Below are 23,720 nucleotides of genomic sequence, written 5' to 3' on the forward strand. Positions count from 1 at the left end.
CAATTCACTTAATTCAAATGATGATGGAAAAGTGACTTCAGGCTTTTTCTCTTTATACATGTGTACCCTCGTGTCAGTAATATGCAAAACCTCTTTAATAGTCATAATCATGTACCGAATACCTTTTGCCACCTTCGGCTGTAATTTTGCATCTTCATAGTCGACACTAGAGTCAGAATCTGTGTCGGTATCTGTGTCATCGATCTGGGATATGGTGCGCTTCTGAGACCCCGACGGGCCTGGCGCCACAGGGACAGGCATGGACTGGGTACCTGACTCATCCCTAGCTTCTGCCTTGTCTAACCTTTTATGCAATAGATTGACATTTGCATTCAAAACATTCAGCATATCCACCCATTCCGGTGTCGGCGTTGCCGATGGCGACCTGACATTCAAACACTCCCCCTCCACAGTAAGCGAGCCTTCCTCGTCAAACATGTCGACACGCGCGTACCGACACGCTTCACACACACAGGGAACCCCTTTTCTGAAGACATTATCCCTGTCAAGGCCCTTTGGAGAGACAGAGAGAGAGTATGCCAGCACACACCCCAGCGCAATACCCTGGAGACCAACACAAAATGTTTTTCCCCAGCAGCGCTGTGTATTATGTAAACCGCCAATTATGTGCCCTCCCCCCCCTCTCTTTTAAGCACCCTTTCACCGTGTGTAAGCAGGGGAGAGTCCGGGGAGCTTCCTCTCAGCAGTGCTGTGGAGAGAAAATGGCGCTGGTGAGTGCTGAGGGAGAAGCCCTGCTCCCTCGGCGGCGGGCTTCTGTCCCGCTCAAACTTAGTAAAATATGGCGGGGGCTCTTTTATATACATGTACAGAGCCCACCTGTACATGTATATAGTCTTTTTGCCATGCAGAGGTTTATATTGCTGCCCAGGGCGCCCCCCCCCCTGCGCCCTGCACCCTTACAGTGACTGGAGTGTGTGAGGTGTATGGGACCAATGACGCACAGCTGCAGTGCTGTGCGTTACCTCAGTGAAGCTGATGGCTTCTGCCGCCTAAGCCGTCTTCTGGCTCTGTGAGGAGAACGGCGGCGCGGCTCCGGGAGTGGACGCCCAGTAAGAACCTGCGTTCACCCCCTCTGGAGCTAATGGTGTCCAGTAGCCGAGGAAGCAGAGCCTATCTTTGACAAGAAGGTCTGCTCCTCTCTCTTCAGTTCCTCGATGCAGGGAGCCTGTTGCCAGCAGTGCTCCCTGTGAAAAAGTAGTAAAAAGTAGAATGAAAAATCCAAACAAAAATGCTTTCAGGCAGAGAACTCTGGAGAGCTCTCTGCAGTGCACCAATCTTGCTCTGGGTACAGTGTAAAACTGAGGTCTGCAGGAGGGGCATAGAGGCAGGAGCCAGTGCACACCCAGAATCCAAAGCTTTTTTAAAGTGCCCTATCTCCTGCGGAGCCCGTCTATTCCCCATGGTCCTTACGGAGTCCCCAGCATCCTCAAGGACGTTAGAGAAAATATTTTTCAAAAGGCTATCTACCCTTCTGTCTGTGACATCATTTAGTGAGGTAGATGACAGTGGTAAAGCAGATTTATGCACGAGTCGCAGAACATGTGCATCTACTTTTGGAGGAACTTCTCTTTTCGAACAATCCACAGCTGGAAATGGATAATAAGAATCCCATCATTTCCGTCAGCTCATCTGACGCTGGGAATTCAGCTTTACTGATTTTGTTCGTTTAAATACAGGTGCTTTAGCTTTTAACACCGTCTTGGCTGGCTCTTCCAATGAGAGAACAGCCTTCACAGCATTAATAAATTCAGCTACATCATCTGAACTAAAACTCTGCGACTGATCATCATACGGAGTTGAATCTATTGTATCATCATCATCATCCGATGTATCATCTTGTGTAGTCTGCCACATAGACGTATCTGCCTTAGTCTTACCTGTCTCTTGTAGAAACTACTGGAACCAAGCCGTAGGAAGGGAGCTGCATGTATGGGTTCATAGTATAACCTAACCCTTGAAGTGGTGCTACTGGAATTAATTTGTCCGCTATAGAAGATAGAGTCTTTGCAAACATATTCCATGGTGGCTCTGTTAATGGTTGGACCAACTCCTGTTTTTTACGTCGCTGAAAAGCGAAACAGTTTGCACACAAACCCTCATAAGTGTTAGGATTACTAGGTTTCTCTGTGTGTGCATACTTGAAATGAGGTCAGCTGAAGCCAGGTGAAAATTAAGCAAGGTTTATTGTGGAAAAAGAACTAGCAAAATATCAGCATACAGAAACTGGATCCTTGATTTACATGGAACAGAACACGATATTCCCAAATAATAGTAATGGCTGGTAATAGAAACAGGGAGGAAGGTTATGCTTGAGTATTGGTATAGTCCAGGTTAATTACAGAGGAGAAATAAACATGAAGATATCCGGGTTTAAACCAAGCAGGGGAAAAATAACATACCAGAACGTAGTAGGCAGGGGTGGAAACAGACTGCAAATAATAGTTCAGGAATGCAGATGTTGAACCGGCAGGGTTAGAAGTCTTGTAGCAAGGCATATGAAACGGCAAACTGCAGGAAATGTCTCCAAGATGTAGGTATGGCAGAATCAGGACAGGATTACTGGAGAGAGCCTAGTCACACTCCAGATGGAACCACAATGATCTGCACATAGATGCTGGTGAGCTGGAGCTAAATAGCAGCACAAGGTGTTGGTCACAGCTGCTCACAATCAGGTAATCAGGGACAAAGTGTGCAACTGCCATTCAGATCCAAGGCAGCAAGTGAGACCCCTAGAGGCAGGAATTAGACAATACAGGGCAACACAAACAGACATTCCTAACAATAAGTGACCAATTGATTCATATCAATTACCCCTGACTTACAAGATAAGCATGTTAGGGCTGTAGGAGTGCTTGATAAATTATCCTCATCACTTTTGCCGCTCACAGACATGGTATTAATCTGTTATTGACTACACAATTTGTGACTGAAAATCACCCTATATGTCAATATATAGAGGTGAGATCAATCTGACCACAGTGCACCTGAGTTGAGGGTCAGAACAGGACTGACATTACACAGAAAAGTCAGCACACATACTAGCAGTCAGTCACATGTTAAAGCATTAGACATTGCTATATGAGAATACAACCTCCATAACAACTTATACATAAGTAGGAAAATTGTACTTCTGTTTTAACCGGTTCTTTTTCCAACATAGCATGCAGAAAACACAGTAATATACAGATCTCATATGCAATAGGTACTAAAAATTAACAATTCATACTAACAAGTAGAAGGAATTTTTAGTACTGTATACCCTGCCTCCAGAGAGCGGGATATAGGGAGACTCACCACACTTCCATATCCAAGCAAATACGCTCGTAAGACACTGAGTAGATTCAGACGCTACTGGTGTACACTTGATAACTGATAACGGACACGGACCCTCACTGACTGACACGGACGCTGAGCGACTTCCACGTGTATGCAGACGCTAAGACCTGCGACTCGGTCTGGCGGGTTTATCTCCAGTGTACACAAGCGCAGCGTCTAAGCTGTGACCGAGTACCCTCGTGGTAGCGTCTGAGCCGGAAGTTAGGTCATTCAATTCATGAAACGAGAAACACGCGGGAACTGGCCATGAACTCGGAGGAGGGGCGGCCAGGAGAGCGTCTGAATCCCCCTGTTGACTTAAACTCCCAGGATCGCGGCCTCTACCTAGTCCTGGCGCCTATGATCCCCGGAGCGTAGTGCTGTCACACTTGAGATGTTCGGCGCATCAACACTGTTTGTAGTCTCCACCAAATCAGTGTAGCTGTGTCCTGACCCCTCTTGTAAGAGAAAGTCCATAGACTCACCGTCTCCCCATGCTCCGGCCACAGCCTGCTTACGTCTGCTGGACCTGCTAGAACATCCTGACACAGACGCCAGTCGAGACAGCACTAATATCCGAAGGTAAGCGTTGTTGCGACCCGGTGGGGAGTTGTTGGAGCGATACTTTCTAGTATGCGTTTAAGGCGCTATTAAGAGAAGACGCTCAAAAAAAACATAGTAAGTCTATAAAAATAATAAAAGCTTGAGGCTGCACTCTCAGCAGCCCTGCGACCATGCGGCTTCCTGCCGCACCAAGCAAAAAACTGATTTGACTGAGTCAGTGGGCGGGACTATATGGTGAAGGCCCCAATGCATCCTGGGAGGCCAGAAAGCTTGTGACCGTGTTGGTGCCATTTTCGCTGTAGCTTGACAATATCCCAATGTTATCCTGTGGATTATCCTGTGGACCCACCCAGAGAAAAAAAAATAAGATTTTACTCACCGGTAAATCTATTTCTCGTAGTCCGTAGTGGATGCTGGGACTCCGTAAGGACCATGGGGAATAGCGGCTCCGCAGGAGACTGGGCACAACTAAGAAAGCTTTAGGACTAACTGGTGTGCACTGGCTCCTCCCACTATGACCCTCCTCCAGACCTCAGTTAGGATACTGTGCCCGGAAGAGCTGACACAATAAGGAAGGATTTTGAATCCCGGGTAAGACTCATACCAGCCACACCAATCACACCGTATAACTCGTGATATTATACCCAGTTAACAGTATGAACATAACAGAGCCTCTCAACAGATGGCTCAACAATAACCCTTTAGTTAACAATAACTATATACAAGCATTGCAGACAGTCCGCCCTTGGGACGGGCGCCCAGCATCCACTACGGACTACGAGAAATAGATTTACCGGTGAGTAAAATCTTATTTTCTCTAACGTCCTAAGTGGATGCTGGGACTCCGTAAGGACCATGGGGATTATACCAAAGCTCCCAAACGGGCGGGAGAGTGCGGATGACTCTGCAGCACCGAATGAGAGAACTCAAGGTCCTCCTCAGCCAGGGTATCAAATTCGTAGAATTTTGCAAACGTGTTTGCCCCTGACCAAGTAGCTGCTCGGCAAAGTTGTAAAGCAGAGACCCCTCGGGCAGCCGCCCAAGAAGAGCCCACCTTCCTCGTGGAATGGGCTTTTACAGATTTAGGCTGCGGCAGTCCAGCCGCAGAATGCGCAAGCTGAATTGAGCTACAAATCCAGCGAGCAATAGTCTGCTTCGAAGCAGGAGCACCCAGTTTGTTGGGTGCATACAGGATAAATAGCGAGTCAGTCTTCCTGACTCCAGCCGTCTTGGAAACATAAATTTCAAGGCCCTGACTACGTCCAGTAACTTGGAGTCCTCCAAGTCCCTAGTAGCCGCAGGCACAACAATAGGTTGGTTCAAGTGAAAAGCTGATACCACCTTAGGGAGAAACTGGGGACGAGTCCTCAATTCTGCCCTATCCATATGGAAAATCAGATAAGGGCTTTTACATGACAAAGCCGCCAATTCTGATATACGCCTGGCCGAAGCCAAGGCCAACAACATGACCACTTTCCATGTGAGATATTTCAAATCTACGGTCTTAAGTGGCTTTAGGAAATTCAACACCACGTTGAGATCCCAAGGTGCCACTGGAGGCACAAAAGGGGGCTGGATATGCAGCACTCCCTTAACAAACGTTTGAACTTCAGGTAAGGAAGCCAGTTCTCTCTGGAAGAAAATCGATAGAGCCGAAATCTGGACCTTAATGGAACCCAATTTTAGGCCCATAGTCACCCCTGACTGTAGAAAGTGCAGGAAACGACCCAGCTGAAATTCTTCCGTTGGGGCCTTCCTGGCCTCACACCACGCAACATATTTCCGCCATATGCGGTGATAATGGTTTGCGGTTACTTCTTTCCTAGCTTTAATCAGCATAGGAATGACTTCCTCCAGAATGCCCTTTTCCTTCAGGATCCGGTGTTCAACCGCCATGCCGTCAAACGCAGCCGCAGTAAGTCTTGGAACAGACAGGGCCCCTGCTGTAGCAGGTCCTGTCTGAGCGGCAGAGACCATGGGTCCTCTGAGATCATTTCTTGAAGTTCCGGGTACCAAGCCCTTCTTGGCCAATCCGGAACAATGAGTATGGTTCTTACTCCTCTTCTCCTTATTATCCTCAGTACCTTTGGTATGAGAGGAAGAGGAGGGAACACATAAACCGACCGGTACACCCACGGTGTCACTAGAGCGTCCACAGCTATCGCCTGCGGGTCTCTTGACCTGGCGCAATACTTTTCTAGCTTTTTGTTTAGGCGGGACGCCATCATGTCCACCTGTGGCCTGTGGTTTACAATCATTTGGAAGACTTCTGAATGAAGTCCCCACTCTCCCGGGTGGAGGTCGTGCCTGCTGAGGAAGTCTGCTTCCCAGTTGTCCACTCCCGGAATGAACACTGCTGACAGTGCTAACACGTGATTTTCCGCCCATCGGAGAATCCTTGTGGCTTCTGCCATCGCCGTCCTGCTTCTCGTGCCGCCCTGTCGGTTTACATGGGCGACCGCCGTGATGTTGTCTGACTGGATCAGTACCGGCTGGTTTTGAAGCAGGGGTTTTGCCTGACTTAGGGCATTGTAAATGGCCCTTAGTTCCAGAACATTTATGTGTAGGGAAGTCTCCTGACTTGACCATAGTCCTTGGAAGTTTCTTCCCTGTGTGACTGCCCCCCAGCCTCGAAGGCTGGCATCCGTGGTCACCAGGACCCAGTACTGTATGCCGAATCTGCGGCCCTCTCTGAGATGAGCACTCTGCAGCCACCACAGCAGAGACACCCTGGTCCTTGGAGACAGGGTTATCAGCCGATGCATTTGAAGATGCGATCCGGACCATTGGTCCAACAGGTCCCACTGAAAGGTTCTGGCATGGAACCTGACGAATGGAATTGCTTCGTAGGAAGCTACCATCTTTCCCAGGACTCGCGTGCAGTGACGCACCGACACCTGTTTTGGTTTCACGAGGCCTCTGACTAGAGATGACAGCTCCTTGGCTTTTTCCTCTGGGAGAAACACTTTTTTCTGGACTGTGTCCAGAATCATCCCCAGGAACAGTAGACGTGTCGCAGGAACCAGCTGTGACTTTGGAATGTTTAGAATCCAGCCGTGCTGTTGTAGCACTTCCCGAGATAGTGCTACCCCGACCAACAACTGCTCTCTGGACCTCGCCTTTATCAGGAGATCGTCCAAGTATGGGATAATTAAAACTCCCTTTTTTCGAAGGAGTATCATCATTTCGGCCATTACCTTGGTAAGTACCCTCGGTGCCGTGGACAGGCCGAACGGCTGCGTCTGGAATTGGTAATGACAATCCTGTACCACAAATCTGAGGTACTCCTGGTGAGGATGGTAAATGGGGACATGCAGGTAAGCATCCTTGATGTCCAGTGATACCATGTAATCCCCCTCTTCCAGGCTTGCAATAACCGCCCTGAGCGATTCCATCTTGAACTTGAATTTTTTTATATATGTGTTCAAGGATTTCAAATTTAAAATGGGTCTCACCGAACCGTCCGGTTTCGGTACCACAAACATTGTGGAATAGTAACCCCGTCCTTGTTGAAGTAGGGGCACCTTGACTATCACCTGCTGGGAATACAGCTTGTGAATTGCCTCTATCACAGCCTCCCTGCCTGAGGGAGTTGTTGGCAAGGCAGATTTGAGGAAACGGCGGGGGGGAAATGTCTCGAATTCCAGCCTGTACCCCTGAGATACCACTTGAAGGATCCAGGGATCTACTTGTGAGCGAGCCCACTGATTGCTGAAGTTTTTGAGACGGGCCCCCACCGTACCTGGCTCCGCCTGTTGAGCCCCAGCGTCATGCGGCGGACTTAGAAGAAGAAGCGGGGGAGGACTTTTGTTCCTGGGAACTGGCTGTATGCTGCAGCTTTTTTCCCCTACCTCTGCCTCTGGGCAGAAAGGACGCGCCTCTACCCCGCCTGCTCTTTTGGGGACGAAAGGACTGTACCTGATAATACGGTACTTTCTTTGGTTGTGAGGGGACATGTGGTAAAAATGCTGACTTCCCAGCCGTTGCTGTGGACACTAGGTCTGAAAGACCATCCCTGAACAACTCCTCACCCTTATAAGGCAAAACTTCCATGTGCCTTTTAGAATCTGCATCACCTGTCCACTGCCGAGTCCATAACCCTCTCCTGACAGAAATGGACAGTGCACTCATTTTAGATGCCAGCCGGCAAATATCCCTCTGTGCATCTCTCATGTATAAGACAGCGTCTTTAATATGCTCTACGTTCAGCAATATAGTGTCCCTGTCTAGGGTGTCAATGTTTTCGGACAGGGAATCTGACCATGCAGCAGCAGCACTGCACATCCATGCTGAAGCAATAGCTGGTCTCAGTATAATACCAGTGTGTGTATATATAGCCTTCAGGAGAGCCTCCTGCTTTCTATCAGCAGGCTCCTTCAGGGCGGCCGTATCCGGAGACGGTAGTGCCACCTTTTTTGATAAGCGTGTAAGCGCTTTATCCACCTTAGGGGGTGTTTCCCAACGTGACCTATCCTCTGGCGGGAAAGGGTACGCCATTAGTAACTTTTTAGAAATTACCAATTTTTTATCTGGGCAAGCCCACGCTACTTCACACACTTCATTTAATTCTTCAGAAGGGGGAAAAACTACTGGGAGTTTTTTCTCTCCAAACATAATACCCTTTTTTGTGGTACCTGGGGTCACATCAGAAATGTGTAAAACATTTTTCATTGCCTCAATCATGTAACGAGTGGCCCTACTGGACATAACATTAGTCTCTTCGTCGTCGACACTGGTATCAGTATCCGTGTCGACATCTGTGTCTGCCATCTGAGGTAGCGGGCGTTTTAGAGCCCCTGATGGCCTTTGAGACGTCTGGGCAGGCACGAGCTGAGAAGCCGGCTGTCCCACATTTGGCATGTCATCAAATTTTTTATGTAAGGAGTCGACACTTTCACGTAATTCTTTCCACAAGTCCATCCACTCAGGTGTCTGCCCTGCAGGGGGTGACAACACATTTACAGGCATTTGCTTCGCCTCCACATAAGTCTCCTCATCAAACATGTCGACACAGCCGTACCGACACACCGCACACACACAGGGAATGCTCTGACAGGAGACAGGACCCCACAAAGCCCTTTGGGGAGACAGAGAGAGAGTATGCCAGCACACACCAGAGCGCTATATAATACAGGGATTAACTAAATTATATCCCCTTATAGCTGCTATATGTATATTGCGCCTAAATTTAGTGCCCCCCCCTCTCTTTTTTACCCTTTCTGTAGTGTAGACTGCAGGGAAGAGACAGGGAGCTTCCTTCCAGCGGAGCTGTGAGGGAGAAATGGCGCCAGTGTGCTGAGGGAGATAGCTCTGCCCCTTTTTCGGCAGACTTTTCTCCCGCTTTTTAATGAATTCTGGCAGGGGTATTTATCACATATATAGCCTCTGGGGCTATATATTGTGATATATTTGCCAGCCAAGGTGTTTTTATTGCTGCTCAGGGCGCCCCTCCCCCCCCCCCCCCCCCAGCGCCCTGCACCCTCAGTGACCGGAGTGTGAAGTGTGTATGAGGAACAATGGCGCACAGCTGCAGTGCTGTGCGCTACCTTGGTGAAGACTGATGTCTTCTGCCGCCGATTTTCCGGACTCTTCTGGCTCTGTAAGGGGGCCGGTGGCGCGGCTCCGGGACCGAACATCAATGGCCGGTTCCATGCGGTCGATCCCTCTGGAGCTAATGGTGTCCAGTAGCCTAAGAAGCCCAAGCTACCACCAGTTAGGTAGGTTCGCTTCTTCTCCCCTTAGTCCCTCGCTGCAGTGAGTCTGTTGCCAGCAGATCTCACTGTAAAATAAAAAACCTAAAATATACTTTCTCTCTAGGAGCTCAGGAGAGCCCCTAGTGTGCATCCAGCTCGGCCGGGCACAGAAATCTAACTGAGGTCTGGAGGAGGGTCATAGTGGGAGGAGCCAGTGCAAACCAGTTAGTCCTAAAGCTTTCTTAGTTGTGCCCAGTCTTCTGCGGAGCCGCTATTCCCCATGGTCCTTACGGAGTCCCAGCATCCACTTAGGACGTTAGAGAAAAAGAAGACATTGTATAGAAACGTGACTTGGGTCAGGGCAGAAGAGAAAGACAATGGGGAGAGAAGGGGGTTGAGAAGGAAGGATAAGGACATAATGTTAATAGCCTCAAAGTTATGCTTGGTGATGGAAGCCTTGGGAGGCAGAGCTAGAGAAGGAGTTAAAAGATGCTGCTCAGAGATATTATAAAAGTGAGTTAAGAACAGATCAAGTGAAAGGTGAAAAGGTCCATTGAAAGAGATTAAATGATGATGTGTTTAGAGGAAGAGGGATTGGTGGGGACATCAATAAGGGTATTAAAGTCACCTAAGATGAGGATGGGAAGGTCTGAAGTGAGGAATTGGGGGAGCCAGGAAGCAAAGTTGTCAACAAATTTTGTAGATAGGGCCAGAGGGACAATAGTTGACAGATACATGAATGTCAAGAAGTTGTAAGAGGCATATAGAATGAACCTCAAATTTAGAGAATGAAAAAGAGATGTTTCTGAGGGTATGAGTTTGTAGGAGTATCAGGTGAATAGGATGACCCCTATACCACCTCCACAATGCCCCCCAGGGTTAGGGGATGTGAGAACATGAGGCTGTCAAAAGTGCAGAAGGAGGAGTGGCATCTGAAGGGGAATTCCAGGATTAGGCGAAGGCTAGGAGATTCAGGGAGTTGGAGGTGAAAAGGTCATGGGTAGGAACCAGTTTATTACAGACATATCTGACATTCCAGAAGCCCCAGGAGAGAGGGACAGGGTAGTGAGGTGAATGAGATTATCAGGGTTGCTGTAGCGGTAAGAATGATGTGCACTTGAGCAAGGAAGAGAAACTGCAGGTGACGGACAATGAAGAAGATATGAATGGAGATAAGGAGAGTTAACTGGGAGAGAAGGGAAGGTGTAGGGCTTAGTGGTAGGATATCAGGACCATGGTGGGAGATAAGTGATTGAAAATGGTGGAAGGGGAAAGGTCAAGGAGGGTACTAGAGGGGTAAAAGAGAGACAGAAGAGGAGAGACAGGGGGAAGAAGGACAGAAGTGGGAACAGGTTGTAGTAGATAGGATTATCTAGTTGCTGAGTGACAGGTAGGGGTGAGATGAAAAAAAAAAGAGGAACATGGTGTTGATGAGGGAAGTAGGGGGTGGCTGAAAGGAACTAGTAATGGATACAGAGTGCTATAGAAGCAATGCAGTAAAAATGTCAAAAATGCAGATAAAAGAACAGTGCTGGTAAATAAATAACTACAATAGTGTACTGTAAAATTAGTAATCAGGAGATGTTGTGTGCTGGAATAAAATACAAAAATATCAATAAGATTGCATATATGTGAGGCTATGGTAAAATAAAGAAATTAATGTAATCAGAGATATGTAAAAAAAGAAATAGGATTTTAATTACCTGCCGGTAAATCCTTTTCTGGTAGTCAGTAGAGGATGCTGGGGTCCATATTAGTACCATGGGGTCTAGACGGGTCCACCAGGAGCCATTGGCACTTTAAGAGTTTAAGAGTGTGGGCTGGCTCCTCCCTCTATGCCCCTCCTACCAGACCCAGTCTATAAACTGTGCCCGAGGAGACTACATACTTCAAGAGAAGGAATTACACAGATAGTGGCGAGCTTCATACCAGCTCACACAAACATGCGAATCTGGCCAACATGCCGGGACAACTCAGCAACAGCTGAAACATAAATAACGCAGAACTTACCTAGGAACCAGGTAACACTGAACCATAAAACCAATACAGGAAAACGAAGCGCTGGGCGGTCGCCCAGCATCCACTACGGACTACGAGAAAAGGATTTACCGGCAGGTAATTAAAATCCTATTTTCTCTTACGTCCTAGAGGATGCTGGGGTCCATATTAGTACCATGGGCATGTACCAAAGTTCCCTGTACGGGTGGGAGAGCGCGGAGGCTCCTGCCATACTGCCTCCCCAAACTTGAGGTCATCAGAGGCCAGAGTATCAAACTTGTTAAACTTGGCAAACGTGTTCGAACCAGACCAAGTAGCAGCTCAGCACAGCTGTAAGGCCGAGACACCCTGGGCAGCCGCCCAGGAAGAACCCACTTTACGAGTAGAGTGGTCCTTAACCGATTTCAGACACGGCTATCCTGCCGTAGAATACGCATGCTGGATAGTGAACCTGATCCAGCGCGAAATCGACTGCTTAGAAGCAAGACACCCAATTTTCTTGGGATCGTAGAGGACAAATAGAGAGAGTCAGATTTCCTATGACGAGCAGTCCTCTTCACATAGATCTTCAAAGCCCGTACAACATCCATGGACTTTGAAGCAATTGAGGAGTCAGTAGCCACTGGCACCACAATAGGTTTGTTGATATGGAAAGCCGATACAACCTTAGGCAGGAACTGTGGACGAGTCCTAAGTTCCGCTCTGTCTTCATGGAAGCTCAGATAAGGACTTTTGCAAGATAAAGCCCCCAATTCCGACACGCGTCGGGCAGAAGCCAAGGTCAACAGAGTGACCGCCTTCCACGTGAGAAACTTGATGTCAGCCTCCAGTAGAGGGTCAAACCCTGCTGATTGTAGGAACTGCAACACCACATCTAGATCCCAGGGTGCCGTTGTTGCCACAAAGGGAGGCTGGATGTGCAGAACCCCTTTCAAAAAGGTCTGAACCTCAGGAAGGACAGCCAATTGTTTTTGAAAGAAGATGGACAAAGCAGAGATTTGGACCTTGATAGATCCCAATCTCAGGCCCATATCCACTCCTGCCTGCAGGAAAAGGAGAAAACGTCAAAGTTGAAACTACACCGCAGGAAACTTCCTGGCTTCACACCAAGAAACATATTTCTTCCAAATACGGTGGTAATGTTTAGACGTCACCCCCTTCCTAGCTTGAATCAGGGTAGGAATGACCTCACTCGGAAATACCTTTCCGAGCTAAGATCTGGCGTTCAACCGCCATGCCGTCAAACGTAGCCGTGGTAAGTCTTGATAGGCGAACGGCCCCTGCAGCAGCAGATCCTCCCGAAGAGGTAAGGGCCTTGGGGATCTTCCAGCAAAAGATCCAGTAGATCCACATACCAAGCCCTCCTTGGCCAGTCCGGAGCAATGAGGATTGCCAGAACCTTTGTTCTTCTTACCAGCTGAAGGACCTTTGGAATCAGAGGAAGTGGAGGGAACACTTACACTGACGTGAACACCCATGGTGTTACCAGTGCATCCACCGCCACTGCTTCCGGATCCCTCAACCTGGAACAGTACCTCCCCAGCTTATTGTTGAGGCGGGAGGCCATCATGTCTATGTGAGGAACCCCCCCACCAAACGGTTACCTCCTTGAACACCTCCGGATGGAGGCCCCACTCTCCTGGATGGAGATCGTGTCTGCTGAGGAAGTCTGCTTCCCAGTTGTCTACTCCCGGAATGAAGATTGCCGACATCGCTACAGCGTGCCTTTCTGCCCAGAGGAGGATTCTTGACACCTGACATGGCAGCCCTGCTCTTTGTTCCGCCTTGTCGGTTTATGTAGGCCACTGTGGTCACGTTGTCCGACTGCACCTGAACAGCCCGATCCTGTAGGTGTGATGCTTGCAGATGGGCGTTGTACATGGTCCTTGGCTCCAGGATGTTTATTGGGAGAAGAGATTCTTGATTCGACCACCTTCCTTGGAAGGTTTCCCCTAGAGCGACTGCTCCCTAACCTCTTAGACTTGCATCTGTGGTTAAAAGGATCCAGTCCTGAATTCCGAACCTTCGGCCTTCCAGAAGGTGAGGAAGTTGTAGCCGCCAGAGGAGTGAAATCCTGGCTTTCGGAGACAGGTGTATCCTCTTGTGCATGTGTAGGTGAGAGCCCGACCACTGGTCCATTAGGTCCAGCTGAAAAGGTTGAGCATGAAACCTGCCGTACTGCAGAACCTCGTAGGTGGCAACCATCTTCCCCAGATAGCCGGGTAGGCTTTAGGACATCCTGGACCATTGCTTGAATCACCAACGCTTTCTCCACCGGGAGAAATACCCTCTGCACTTCCGTGTCGAGGATCATTCCCAGGAAAGACAGCCGCCTTGTCGGTTCCAGATGAGACTTTGGAAGGTTTAGGATCCAACTGTGCCTCCTGAGCAGTTGTGTCGTGAGCTTGATGGACGGCAACAACCTCTCCCTGGACGACGCCTTGATCGGGAGATCGTCCAGATATGGAATGATGTACACCCCCTGTTTGGGGAGGAGAACCATCATCTCCGCCATCCCCTTGGTGAAGACCCTCGGTGCTGTGGAGAGGCCAAGCGGCAGCACCTGGAACTGATAGTGATCGTCCAACAGTGTAAACCTGAGATATGCCTGATGCGGCGCACAAATGGGAATGTGGAGGTAAGCATGCTTGATGTCCAGAGACACCAGGAACTCCCCCTCCATCAGTCCTGAGAGGACAGCTCTCAGAGATTCCATCTTGAATTTGAACTCCCTGAGATAAGGGTTCAAAGACTAAGTTTAGAATAGGCCGAACCGAACCATCCGGTTTTTGTACCACAAAAAGGTTTGAATAATAAGCCTTGTTCTACTGCTGAAGTGGGACCGTCATGCGGAGGACTTAGGGGTATCAGAAGCGGCTTCTGGGTCTGGGAACCTGCGGGAGCAGGCTTCTATCCTTTGGCACGACCACCTCTGAAGAAGGTGTTCGAAGGCTTATTCTTTCTAGGCCTCGCGGGCCGAAAGGACTGTGACGTGGTAGATGAAAGGCTTCTTCGTAGCCGGTGCAGCTGAGGGGAGAAAAGGAGACTTACCCGCGGTAGCCGTGGCAATCCACGCATCCAGCGCCTCCCCAAAAAGAGCCTGACCTTCGTATGGTAGGCCCTCCACATACTTCCTGGATTCCGCGTCCGCAGACCAGTAGCGCAGCGAGAGACCCCTGCGAGCCGAGACGGACATGGAGGAGATCCCCGCAGCCATGGAACCCAGGTCTTTCATGGAATCCAAAAGGAACCCTGCAGAATCCTGAATATTACGTAAAAATAAATCAACGTCACCTTTGTCCAGCGTAGTCTATTCCTCCAGCAGAGTGATTGAACACCTGGCAATAGCTTTAGCAATCCAAGCACAGGCTATAGTAGGCCGCAATATAGCCCCTGAAGCTGTGTAAATGGATTTCAGCGTAGCATCCACCTTGCGATCTGCCGGGTCCTTTAACGCGGTAGATCCCGGAACCGGTAATACCACCTGTTTGGACAGAGACGTCGACTATCGGCGGGGACTCCCATCTCTTCCCATCTTCCTCTGGGAAGGGAAAAGCCACCAAGACTCTCTTGGGAATCTGGAATTTCTTTTCCGGAGTTTCCCATGCCTTTTCAAAGATAGCATTTAATTCTTTGGATGTCGGGAAGTTGAGGAGGGGCTTCTTATTATCTGTAAAGAAGGCCTCCTCCACCTGTTCCGGAGCTGTGTCCGAAATGTTTAAAACATCTCTAACAGCCTCATTCATCAACTGCACCCCCTCGGCAAGTGATGCTGTCCCCCTCAACACATCCCCGTCTGCAGCATCAGAGTCGGTGTCCGTGTCATCCTGCACAATTGCAAGTGCACGTTTGTGAGAATGCACCGCAGGGGACTCCGAGGAGGCAGTATCAGACCATACAACCATAGAGGACCTGAGTGGCATACTCAGTCCTAGCAACCCTATCGGAAATCTGAGAAATAGTCCCCCTCCGAGAAACTAACCATTCTGGCTCTCCAGCTGGGATCTGTGCTAAAACAGTGCAATCCTGATTACATGGAATGGAGTCTTCCTGGGAAGACAAATCCTCTGCAGCATATGAAACAGTGTCCCTAGACATGTTGTCACACACCCTCAAACAACCCACAAACACACAGGATACTGGGCAGACAGAGCCCCCCCCCCCCCCCCCCCAAGAATGGCAGAGAGAGACAGAGATTGGAGCCAACCCACACGCAGCGCTGTTAGAGTATAGAGAGATCCTAAACCCGCGCTGACTGTGTCCCTTAATAGGTGACACAGCCTTAACACAGTCTTCCCCCATCCCCCTTCTACAACCCCCTGGTACCGCACTGACTCCAGTTATCTTTCAGGAGGGACCTGGCATCCACTGGCAGTGAGCTGCAGGCTGGAAAATGGCGCTGAACGCTGCTGGGTCCGCTCTGAGGGTAGGAGAGCGGTCTTAACCGCGCTCCTGGAAGGCTCAGCAGTACTGCAGTGCAGCGCCGCCGCCCCCCCCCCCCCCCCAGCGCTGCACCGCAGTACCGCTGAGCCTTCCAGGAGCGCGGTTAAGACCGCTCTCCTACCCTCTAGCCGCCTTCTTCACACTGTCCCCCCGCTTGCATGGGGGGACAGTGACTCAGTCGCCACACTTCAGCTCCCTGAGGGGGGGGGGGCTGGCTGCCGGGGCGAGCGTTCTCCTGCGGCGGGGCGCGTTCAGACCCCTCTGGAGCTCAACGTCCAGTCAGCGGGAGCAGTGGCTCAAGACCCCGCAGGGCGGACACTGCTCCTCCCCCTCAGTCCCACGCTGCAAGGAGGCTGTTGCCAGCAGCCTCCCTGTAAAAAAATAAACTCTGAAATAAAGAAAATAAACTTTTCCTCAGAACCCTGTAGAGCTCCCCTAGCTGTGACCGTCTCCTCCGGGCACATTTTCTAAACTGAGTCTGGTAGGAGGGGCATAGAGGGAAGAGCCAGCCCACACTCTCAAACTCTTAAAGTGCCAATGTCTCCTGGTGGACCCGTCTATACCCCATGGTACTAATATGGACCCCATCATCCTCTAGGACGTAATAAGGTTCACACTATGACATGGGCACCATGTGATGTGGGTTTCGCTGTAACAGTGTGACAAGCACACCATGGCAAAGCCTGAAGCTGGTTACTGCTTTTGCAAGGGGACACCATGCTCATCCACCTGCAAAGGTGGCAAGCAGCTCAGTACTAATGCCATTATTTCTTTTTAGTTAGATGGGGAACACTGTTCATTTATTTTCAACATTATACAGAGATCAAGGTTATGACAGTGATCATATCTTTCCAACAGACTTAAGGGTAAAAACAACAGATACCAGTATCTTAAATAAGTCCTAATCAAACTTCTAATGAACGTGCGACAGTTATGCATGCATGCCCTTACTGTACTGCATGTCAACTCTGCCAATTAGCCTCTAAAGGCACATGATCTATATGTGCATTTTAAGCAGGAAATTCAAGACAGCAAAAAATGTAATAAATCCTGCAGCGCTGGGATTTTTTCCGCAGCTGCAGGGTTTGCTATTCAATTGCAGGACAGAAAATGAGACACAATTATTTCTATAGAAATCACAGCGTCTTTATTCTTGCAGCCCCAGAGCAAGTCTAATGCCCCCTACACATTAGGTGACCTGACGCCGAGCTGCCCGAAGGCGGATATGGATGACCCAGCGGTGGTGGTGGTGGTGGTGGGGTGACGGGAGGAGTGAATTTTCTTACACTCCTCCAGTCACTCGGCTCCATAGCACTGTATGTAATATGGACGAGATTGTCCATATTGGCCTGCATGCATAAGCGACCCGGCACAAACGATGAAAGAGCGGGGGGCCGTGCATCGTTCATTGTTGGTGCCTACACACTGAACGATATGAACGAGTTCTCGCTCATTAATGTACAAGAACGTTCATATTGTTCAGTGTTATCGCCTAATGTGTAGGGCCCTTAATTTTCCCCAAAATCTTTAATTTTTAGGAAAAAATCAATGGGTCTTTCTCCAGCACCCTGGCGGGACTCCCCCTGAGGACTAATCAATTAAGCTAATTGGAAACTTCCAATTGCTTAGTCAGTAATGACTCGCCTTCCTAAAGAGTGTCTTCTCCTCCAGCATCGGGATCCGGACTCCTGCAGCAGTGTTGAGTATGTGAGTATATTGTGTCTGTTAGTGTGTATAATGTGTTAGTGATGTGTGACCCCCCCCCCCGCGCCCCCCCCCCCCCCCATTGTCATCCTTCCGGAGGCAGCGGCTTGGAGAACTACATCTCACAGCAGCCCTTGAGCTTCCCAGCAGCCTCCTCGCCTCCCATCAGCCCCCTCCCCTGTGTAAATTTGGAGGGGAGACCACGGGACAGGTGACTATCTAAGGGGAAATTCAAATGGGCAAAAGGTTTAGCAAGGTAAAAACCCTTGCATACCTTGTGCCTAATTATGGATTACCACAGGTATGCATTCTCCCAATACCCATTCTCATCTTCCCCCTGGGGAGGGGGCTACTTGAAGATGTTTTTTAAAATTCCAGCCATCAATTGAATTTCCCCCTTTGTTCACCTGCAAAAACGTTTATGCTGCACTTACGTTACTCCTAAATCAGGCCGCTCATCAACCTGTCCTTCAACGTGAATTACACAATGGTAAAACTGACCTGTTGCCAGGTGTGATACCTTCCCACAGATTGTGTGCCAGCACACCTGATTGTCACCATCTAAGATATCGGATATTTCCACGCTGCCTTGGACCTCAAATCCAAGTTCACACACCATTTTATACACTGTTGGAGATAGACATGTGGTGAGAGGAATTGATCCTGGCATCTGAGAAAGCAAGAATAGTCACCAAAAAGAGACCAAAATAACATGTTAATATGCAATCAAAGTTTATACAGAAATGTCTACGTTTATATTGTAACCTTGTTAAATATTTTGCACAACGCTACAGAAAACTGGCCATACCAAACATAGGGCCAATTCACACCTGATCGCTGCTGTGCGTTTTCGTACAGCGGGCGATTATAGAACTACTGCACAGGTGAATGGTCCAGCAATGCAAATGTGCATCACCAAAAAGAGACAGGGTGGTGCGAAAATTCGATTGCACGGCTGTTCGCAAGGTGATTGACAGGAAGAGAGCGTTTGTGGGTGGTAACTGCCGGTTTTCAGGAAATGTCTGGAAAAACGCAGGTGTTCCCAAGCATTTTCAGGGAGCTTGTGTGATGTCAGCTCTTGCCCCGATCAGCCTGATTCTTTCGCACTGGAGGAGTTTTGAAGCTGTCCGCTGACTGAGGGGAATTTTCGCACAGCGTACACATGCAATCGCACACTTGCACAGGCGAATTTTCACTCCTCCTGGGCAGCGACTATCTGATCACAGGACAGTGTAATTTGCAGCACAGCGATCAGGTCTGAATTAGGCCCATAAGCAGGATATATGTTAGACATAGTTACATGGAATTAGCATTTATAGTGCTCAGCAAACTCGTTGTCATACAGGTATACTAGTGTTAGTTTTGTTCCACTGTTAGCTACATTTATTTATTATTTTATTTATTAACAGTTTCTTATTTAGTGCAGCATATTCCGTTGCGCTTTACAATTAGAACAGTAATAGAACAAAACTGGGTAAAAAACAAACAAACAAAAAGACAGACCGGTAGGAAGGCCCTGCTAGTGAGTTTACAATCTATGATGTCTATTTTGAAACAGCCAAATAATACAAAATATTGAAGCCCAGTACTGTATTATAACAGACTCCAGTATAATAAAGGAGTCACATGGAAAAAGGAGATTTATGGTAAGAACTTACCTTTGTTAAAGCTCTTTCTGCGAGGTACACTGGATCAGTGGCGTCACAAGGCGGGTGCGGCCCGCACATGGGTGTGACACCAAATGTCAGCTCCTCTGCAGTGACAGGAGCCAGGTGCTGCAGTGTGAAATTCTGCTACAGTACCAAGCTCTTGTCATAGCAGAGGAGCCGACAGCGTACTGAGACAGTCTCTGGGGGAAGCCCAGCATCTCCGGAGATGCTGGGCACGCCCCCAGAGTGATGATTCCAGGATCCCTGTGAAGCCACGCCCCTGAGGCCACACCCCTTTTTGCCGCGATCGCGGCAGGAGATCAGGGGTGCGCACCGGGTGTCAACAAACCCGGTGACGCCTCTGCACTGGATTCCACAGTGAATAACATCGGGGTGAGGCAAAAACAGACTAAAGCTTTGACTGTCCCAGGATGCCTTGCACCGCCTCCTCTATAACCCCGCCTCCGTGCACAGGAGCTCAGTTTTGTTAATCAGTCCAATGCAATAACAGATAGAAAAGAGACCATAACAGTTAGTAGCCACACAGCACCACATTCACACGACAGGAGAAGGTACCAGCGGCTAATGCCATACCAACCCAAAGAAGCTAAGTGTGTCAGGGTGGGCGCCCTGTGGAACCCAGTGTACCTCGCAGAAAGAGATTTAACAAAGGTAAGTTCTTACCATAAATCTCCTTTTCTGCAGCGGGGTACACTGGTATTCCACAGGGAATAACATCGGGGATGTTCTAAAGCAGTTCCTCATGGGAGGGGACGCACTGTAGCGGGAACAAGAACCCGACGTCCAAAGGAAACATCCTGGGAGGCAGAAGTATCAAAGGCATAGAACCTTATGAACGTGTTCACTGTAGACCACGTCGCCGCCTTGCACAATTGTTTAAGGGTCGCACTACGGCAGGGCCGCCCAAAACGGTCCAAGAGACCGAGTAGAATGGGCTTTAATGGTATCAGGAGCTGGAAGGCCAGCCTGTACATAAGCATGTGCAATCACCATTCTAATCCATCTGGCCAAGGTCTTCTTATTTGCAGGCCAGCCACGTTTGTGAAAGCCAAAGAGAACGGACTCCGTTCTTTTGGTTAAGGTGGAAAGAAGACACCACCTTAGGCAGATAAACCAGGGTGGTCACGGTGAAAACTCATGTAAGGTGACCGACCAGATAAGGCACCTAAATCTGCAGAGGCAACAGCCAGCAAAAACAAGACCTTAAGAGTAAGCCATTTAAGGTCCACCGACACTAGGGGCTCAAAAGGAGCCTCTTGCAAGGCGTCCGTCCAGAACAACCGACAAATCCCAAGGAGCCACAGGAGGAACGTAGGGAGGTTGAATTCGTAGAACACCCTGAGTGAAGGTATGAACTTCAGGCAAAGTCGCAATCTTTCTCTGAAACCAAATAGACTAGGCTGAAATATGAACCTTGAGCGAGGCCAGACGCAAGCCTAAGTCCAGGCCCTGTTGTAGAAAGGCCAACAGATTGGCGGTACTGAATGTGAATACGTCAACATTCTTAGCAGCACACCATGTGAAATAAGAATGACAGACCCTGTAATAAATTCGAGCCGAAGCTGGTTTACGGCCTTCAACATAGTTTGAATGACCGCATCAGAAAAACCCTTGGCCCCTAGGACAGAAGCTTCAAGATCCACGCCGTCAAAGCCAGACGGACCAAATCCTGGTAGACACAGGTGCCCTGAACGAGGAGGTCTGGGCGTTGTGGAAGTAGAAGAGGACGCTCTATCGAGAGACCCTGTAGGTCTGAGAACCAATGCCATCTGGGCCACGCTGGAGCTAGTAGAAGTAGTATCTCTCCTTCTTGCTTGAACTTCCTTATCACCCTGGGCAGGAGTGACTCTGGAGGGAACACGTACGGCAACCGAAAGTTCCATGGAATTGCCAGTACGTCCACGAATGCCGCTTGAGGACCCCTTGTTCTTGCTCCGAAGACCGGAACCTTGTGATTGTGTCGAGGCGCCATCAGGTCTACATCTGGTAGGCCCCACTTGTCCACTAGGAGTTGAAAGACTTCTGGATGAAGGCTCCACTTTCCGGCGTGTACGTCCTGACGACTGAGGAAGTCCGCTTCCCAGTTGAGGACTCCCGGAATGAACACTGCCGATATGGCTGGCAGATGGCGTTCTGCGCACTGTAGTATCCTTAACACTTCCCTCATTGCCATGCGGCTTTGAGTGCCGCCTTGATGATTTATGTACGCCACAGTGGTGGTGTTGTCTGACTGTACTTTAACAGGCCTGTTCTGTATCCAAGACAGGGCTAGTGTCAGTGCATTGAACACTGCCCGCAGTTCCAGAATGTTTATTGGGAGGAGAGACTCCTCCATGGTCCACCGACTCTGAAGAGAGTGTTGCTCCAATACCGCGCCCCAACCCCTCAGACTGGAATCCGTCGTCAGAAGGACCCAGTTGGGGATCCAGAAGGGACGACCCCTGCTCAATCGCTGATCCTGGAGCCACCAAGACAGAGACAGGCGAACCTCCAGAGTTATGAAAGTCCTGATCCGGTGGGGTAGGCCGTCCCATTTGGAGAGAATTAACTTCTGGAGGGCGAGAGTGAAATTGAGCGTACTCTACCATGTCGAAAGCAGACACCATGGGGCCCAGTACTTGCATCGCCGAGTGTATTGACCCATGTGGGCAAGTTAGTAAGAGTCTTATTTTGTCCTGAATTTTCAAGACCTTGTCCGGAGACAAAAACACTGCTGTTTGTGTGTGTCCAACAACGCTCCCAGGTGCGCCATGCTCTGAGCAGGGACCAGGGAGGATTTTTTTCCAGTTGATGAGCCACCCGTGAGCTTGTAGGAATTGGACAGTCTGTTCCAGATGACGAAGGAGAACCTCTGGTGAGGTTGCCAGGATCAACAGATCGTCCAGATACGGTAGGATCCTGATGCCCTAATGGCGGAGGAGAGGTGTCATAACCGCCATGACCTTGGTAAAAATTTGTGGAGCCGTGGTCAGACCAAAAGGTAAAGCCTGAAATTAGTAATGTAGGTTGCCAATAGCAAACCGCAGGTATTGCTGATGCAACATGGCAATAGGGATATGGAGGTAAGCATCCTGTAGCTCCAGGGATACCATATAGTGCATGGGCTCCAAGGCCAGAACAATGAGTTTCCATACGGAATTTGGAAACCTTCACAAATTTGTTCAAAGACTTGAGATTGAGAATGGGCTGGGAGAACCCATTCGGTTTCAGGACTAGGAACAGCGTGGAATAGTACCCCCTGCCCCTCTGAGCCAGAGGCACCGGCAATATCACTCCTGTATCCAGGAGAGATTGCACCACCAGATGGAGCGTCTTTGCTTTTACTGATCCGAAGGGATGTTTGTTGAGCAAAACCGATGAGGGGGACGTTTCTTGATAGAGATGGCGTAACCGTGAGTGACGACTTCCCTTACCCAGGCTTCCAAAGTGGTCTTTAACCACACCTGAGCAAACCGTAGAAGTCGGCCTCCTACCCTGGGATCCCCCAGGGGGAGGCCCGCACCGTCATGCAGCAGGCTTGTCCGTTTTGGAAGCATGTTGACGGGCAGCCCAGGCACGGTTTGGTTTGGGCTTGGTGCGTTTGGAAGAGCGTGGCTTGTTTGGGTACGCCTGACCCTTTGCTTTACTCGGAGGCCGAAAGGAAGTACTCTTAGCCTTCAGAGCCGAAGGAGTAGTACTGAGCAGACAAGCAGTCTTAGCTGATGCTAAATCAGCAACAATCTTGTTGTGGTCTTCCCCAAACAGTATGTTCCCCTTAAAGGGCATCAACTCCAAGGTCTTTTTAGAGTCCAGGTCAACAGACTAGGATCGCAACCAGAGAATCCTGCGAGCTAGAATGGACGTAGTAGATGCCTTGGCCGCCAGGACACCGGCATCAGATGCCGCCTCTTGAATGTAATGAGAGACTGTAACAATATAAGAAAGACACTGTCTAGCATTATCAGAAAAAATAAGAATTTACTTACCGATAATTCTATTTCTCGTAGTCCGTAGTGGATGCTGGGGACTCCGTCAGGACCATGGGGAATAGCGGGCTCCGCAGGAGACAGGGCACATCTAAAAAAGCTTTTAGGTCACATGGTGTGTACTGGCTCCTCCCCCTATGACCCTCCTCCAAGCCTCAGTTAGGTACTGTGCCCGGACGAGCGTACACAATAAGGAAGGATCTTGAATCCCGGGTAAGACTCATACCAGCCACACCAATCACACCGTACCACTTGTGATCTGAACCCAGTTAACAGTATGATAACAAAACGAAGTAGCCTCTGAAAAGATGGCTCACAACAAGAATAACCCGATTTTTGTAACAATA

The 23,720-nt window shown here is 49.3% G+C and overlaps 1 protein-coding gene across 3 annotated transcripts in view; it reads right to left on the reverse strand.

Moving 5' to 3' along the window:
• The window catches only part of ERMARD (ER membrane associated RNA degradation), a 433,930-nt gene that overhangs the window by 288,293 nt on the left and 121,917 nt on the right, over window positions 1–23,720 (reverse strand). For all 3 annotated transcript variants that reach the window (XR_010176102.1, XM_063917638.1, XM_063917637.1), the window contains one exon: window positions 18,240–18,408. Coding sequence is in view for 2 of the 3 variants with exons in the window: in XM_063917638.1 (XP_063773708.1) it covers window positions 18,240–18,408 (169 nt within the window). In the remaining variant the exon portion in view is untranslated. The remainder of the gene's footprint in view (window positions 1–18,239; window positions 18,409–23,720) is intronic.

Source organism: Pseudophryne corroboree, chromosome 4 (assembly GCF_028390025.1).
Source record: "Pseudophryne corroboree isolate aPseCor3 chromosome 4, aPseCor3.hap2, whole genome shotgun sequence".
Lineage (NCBI taxonomy): Eukaryota > Metazoa > Chordata > Amphibia > Anura > Myobatrachidae > Pseudophryne > Pseudophryne corroboree.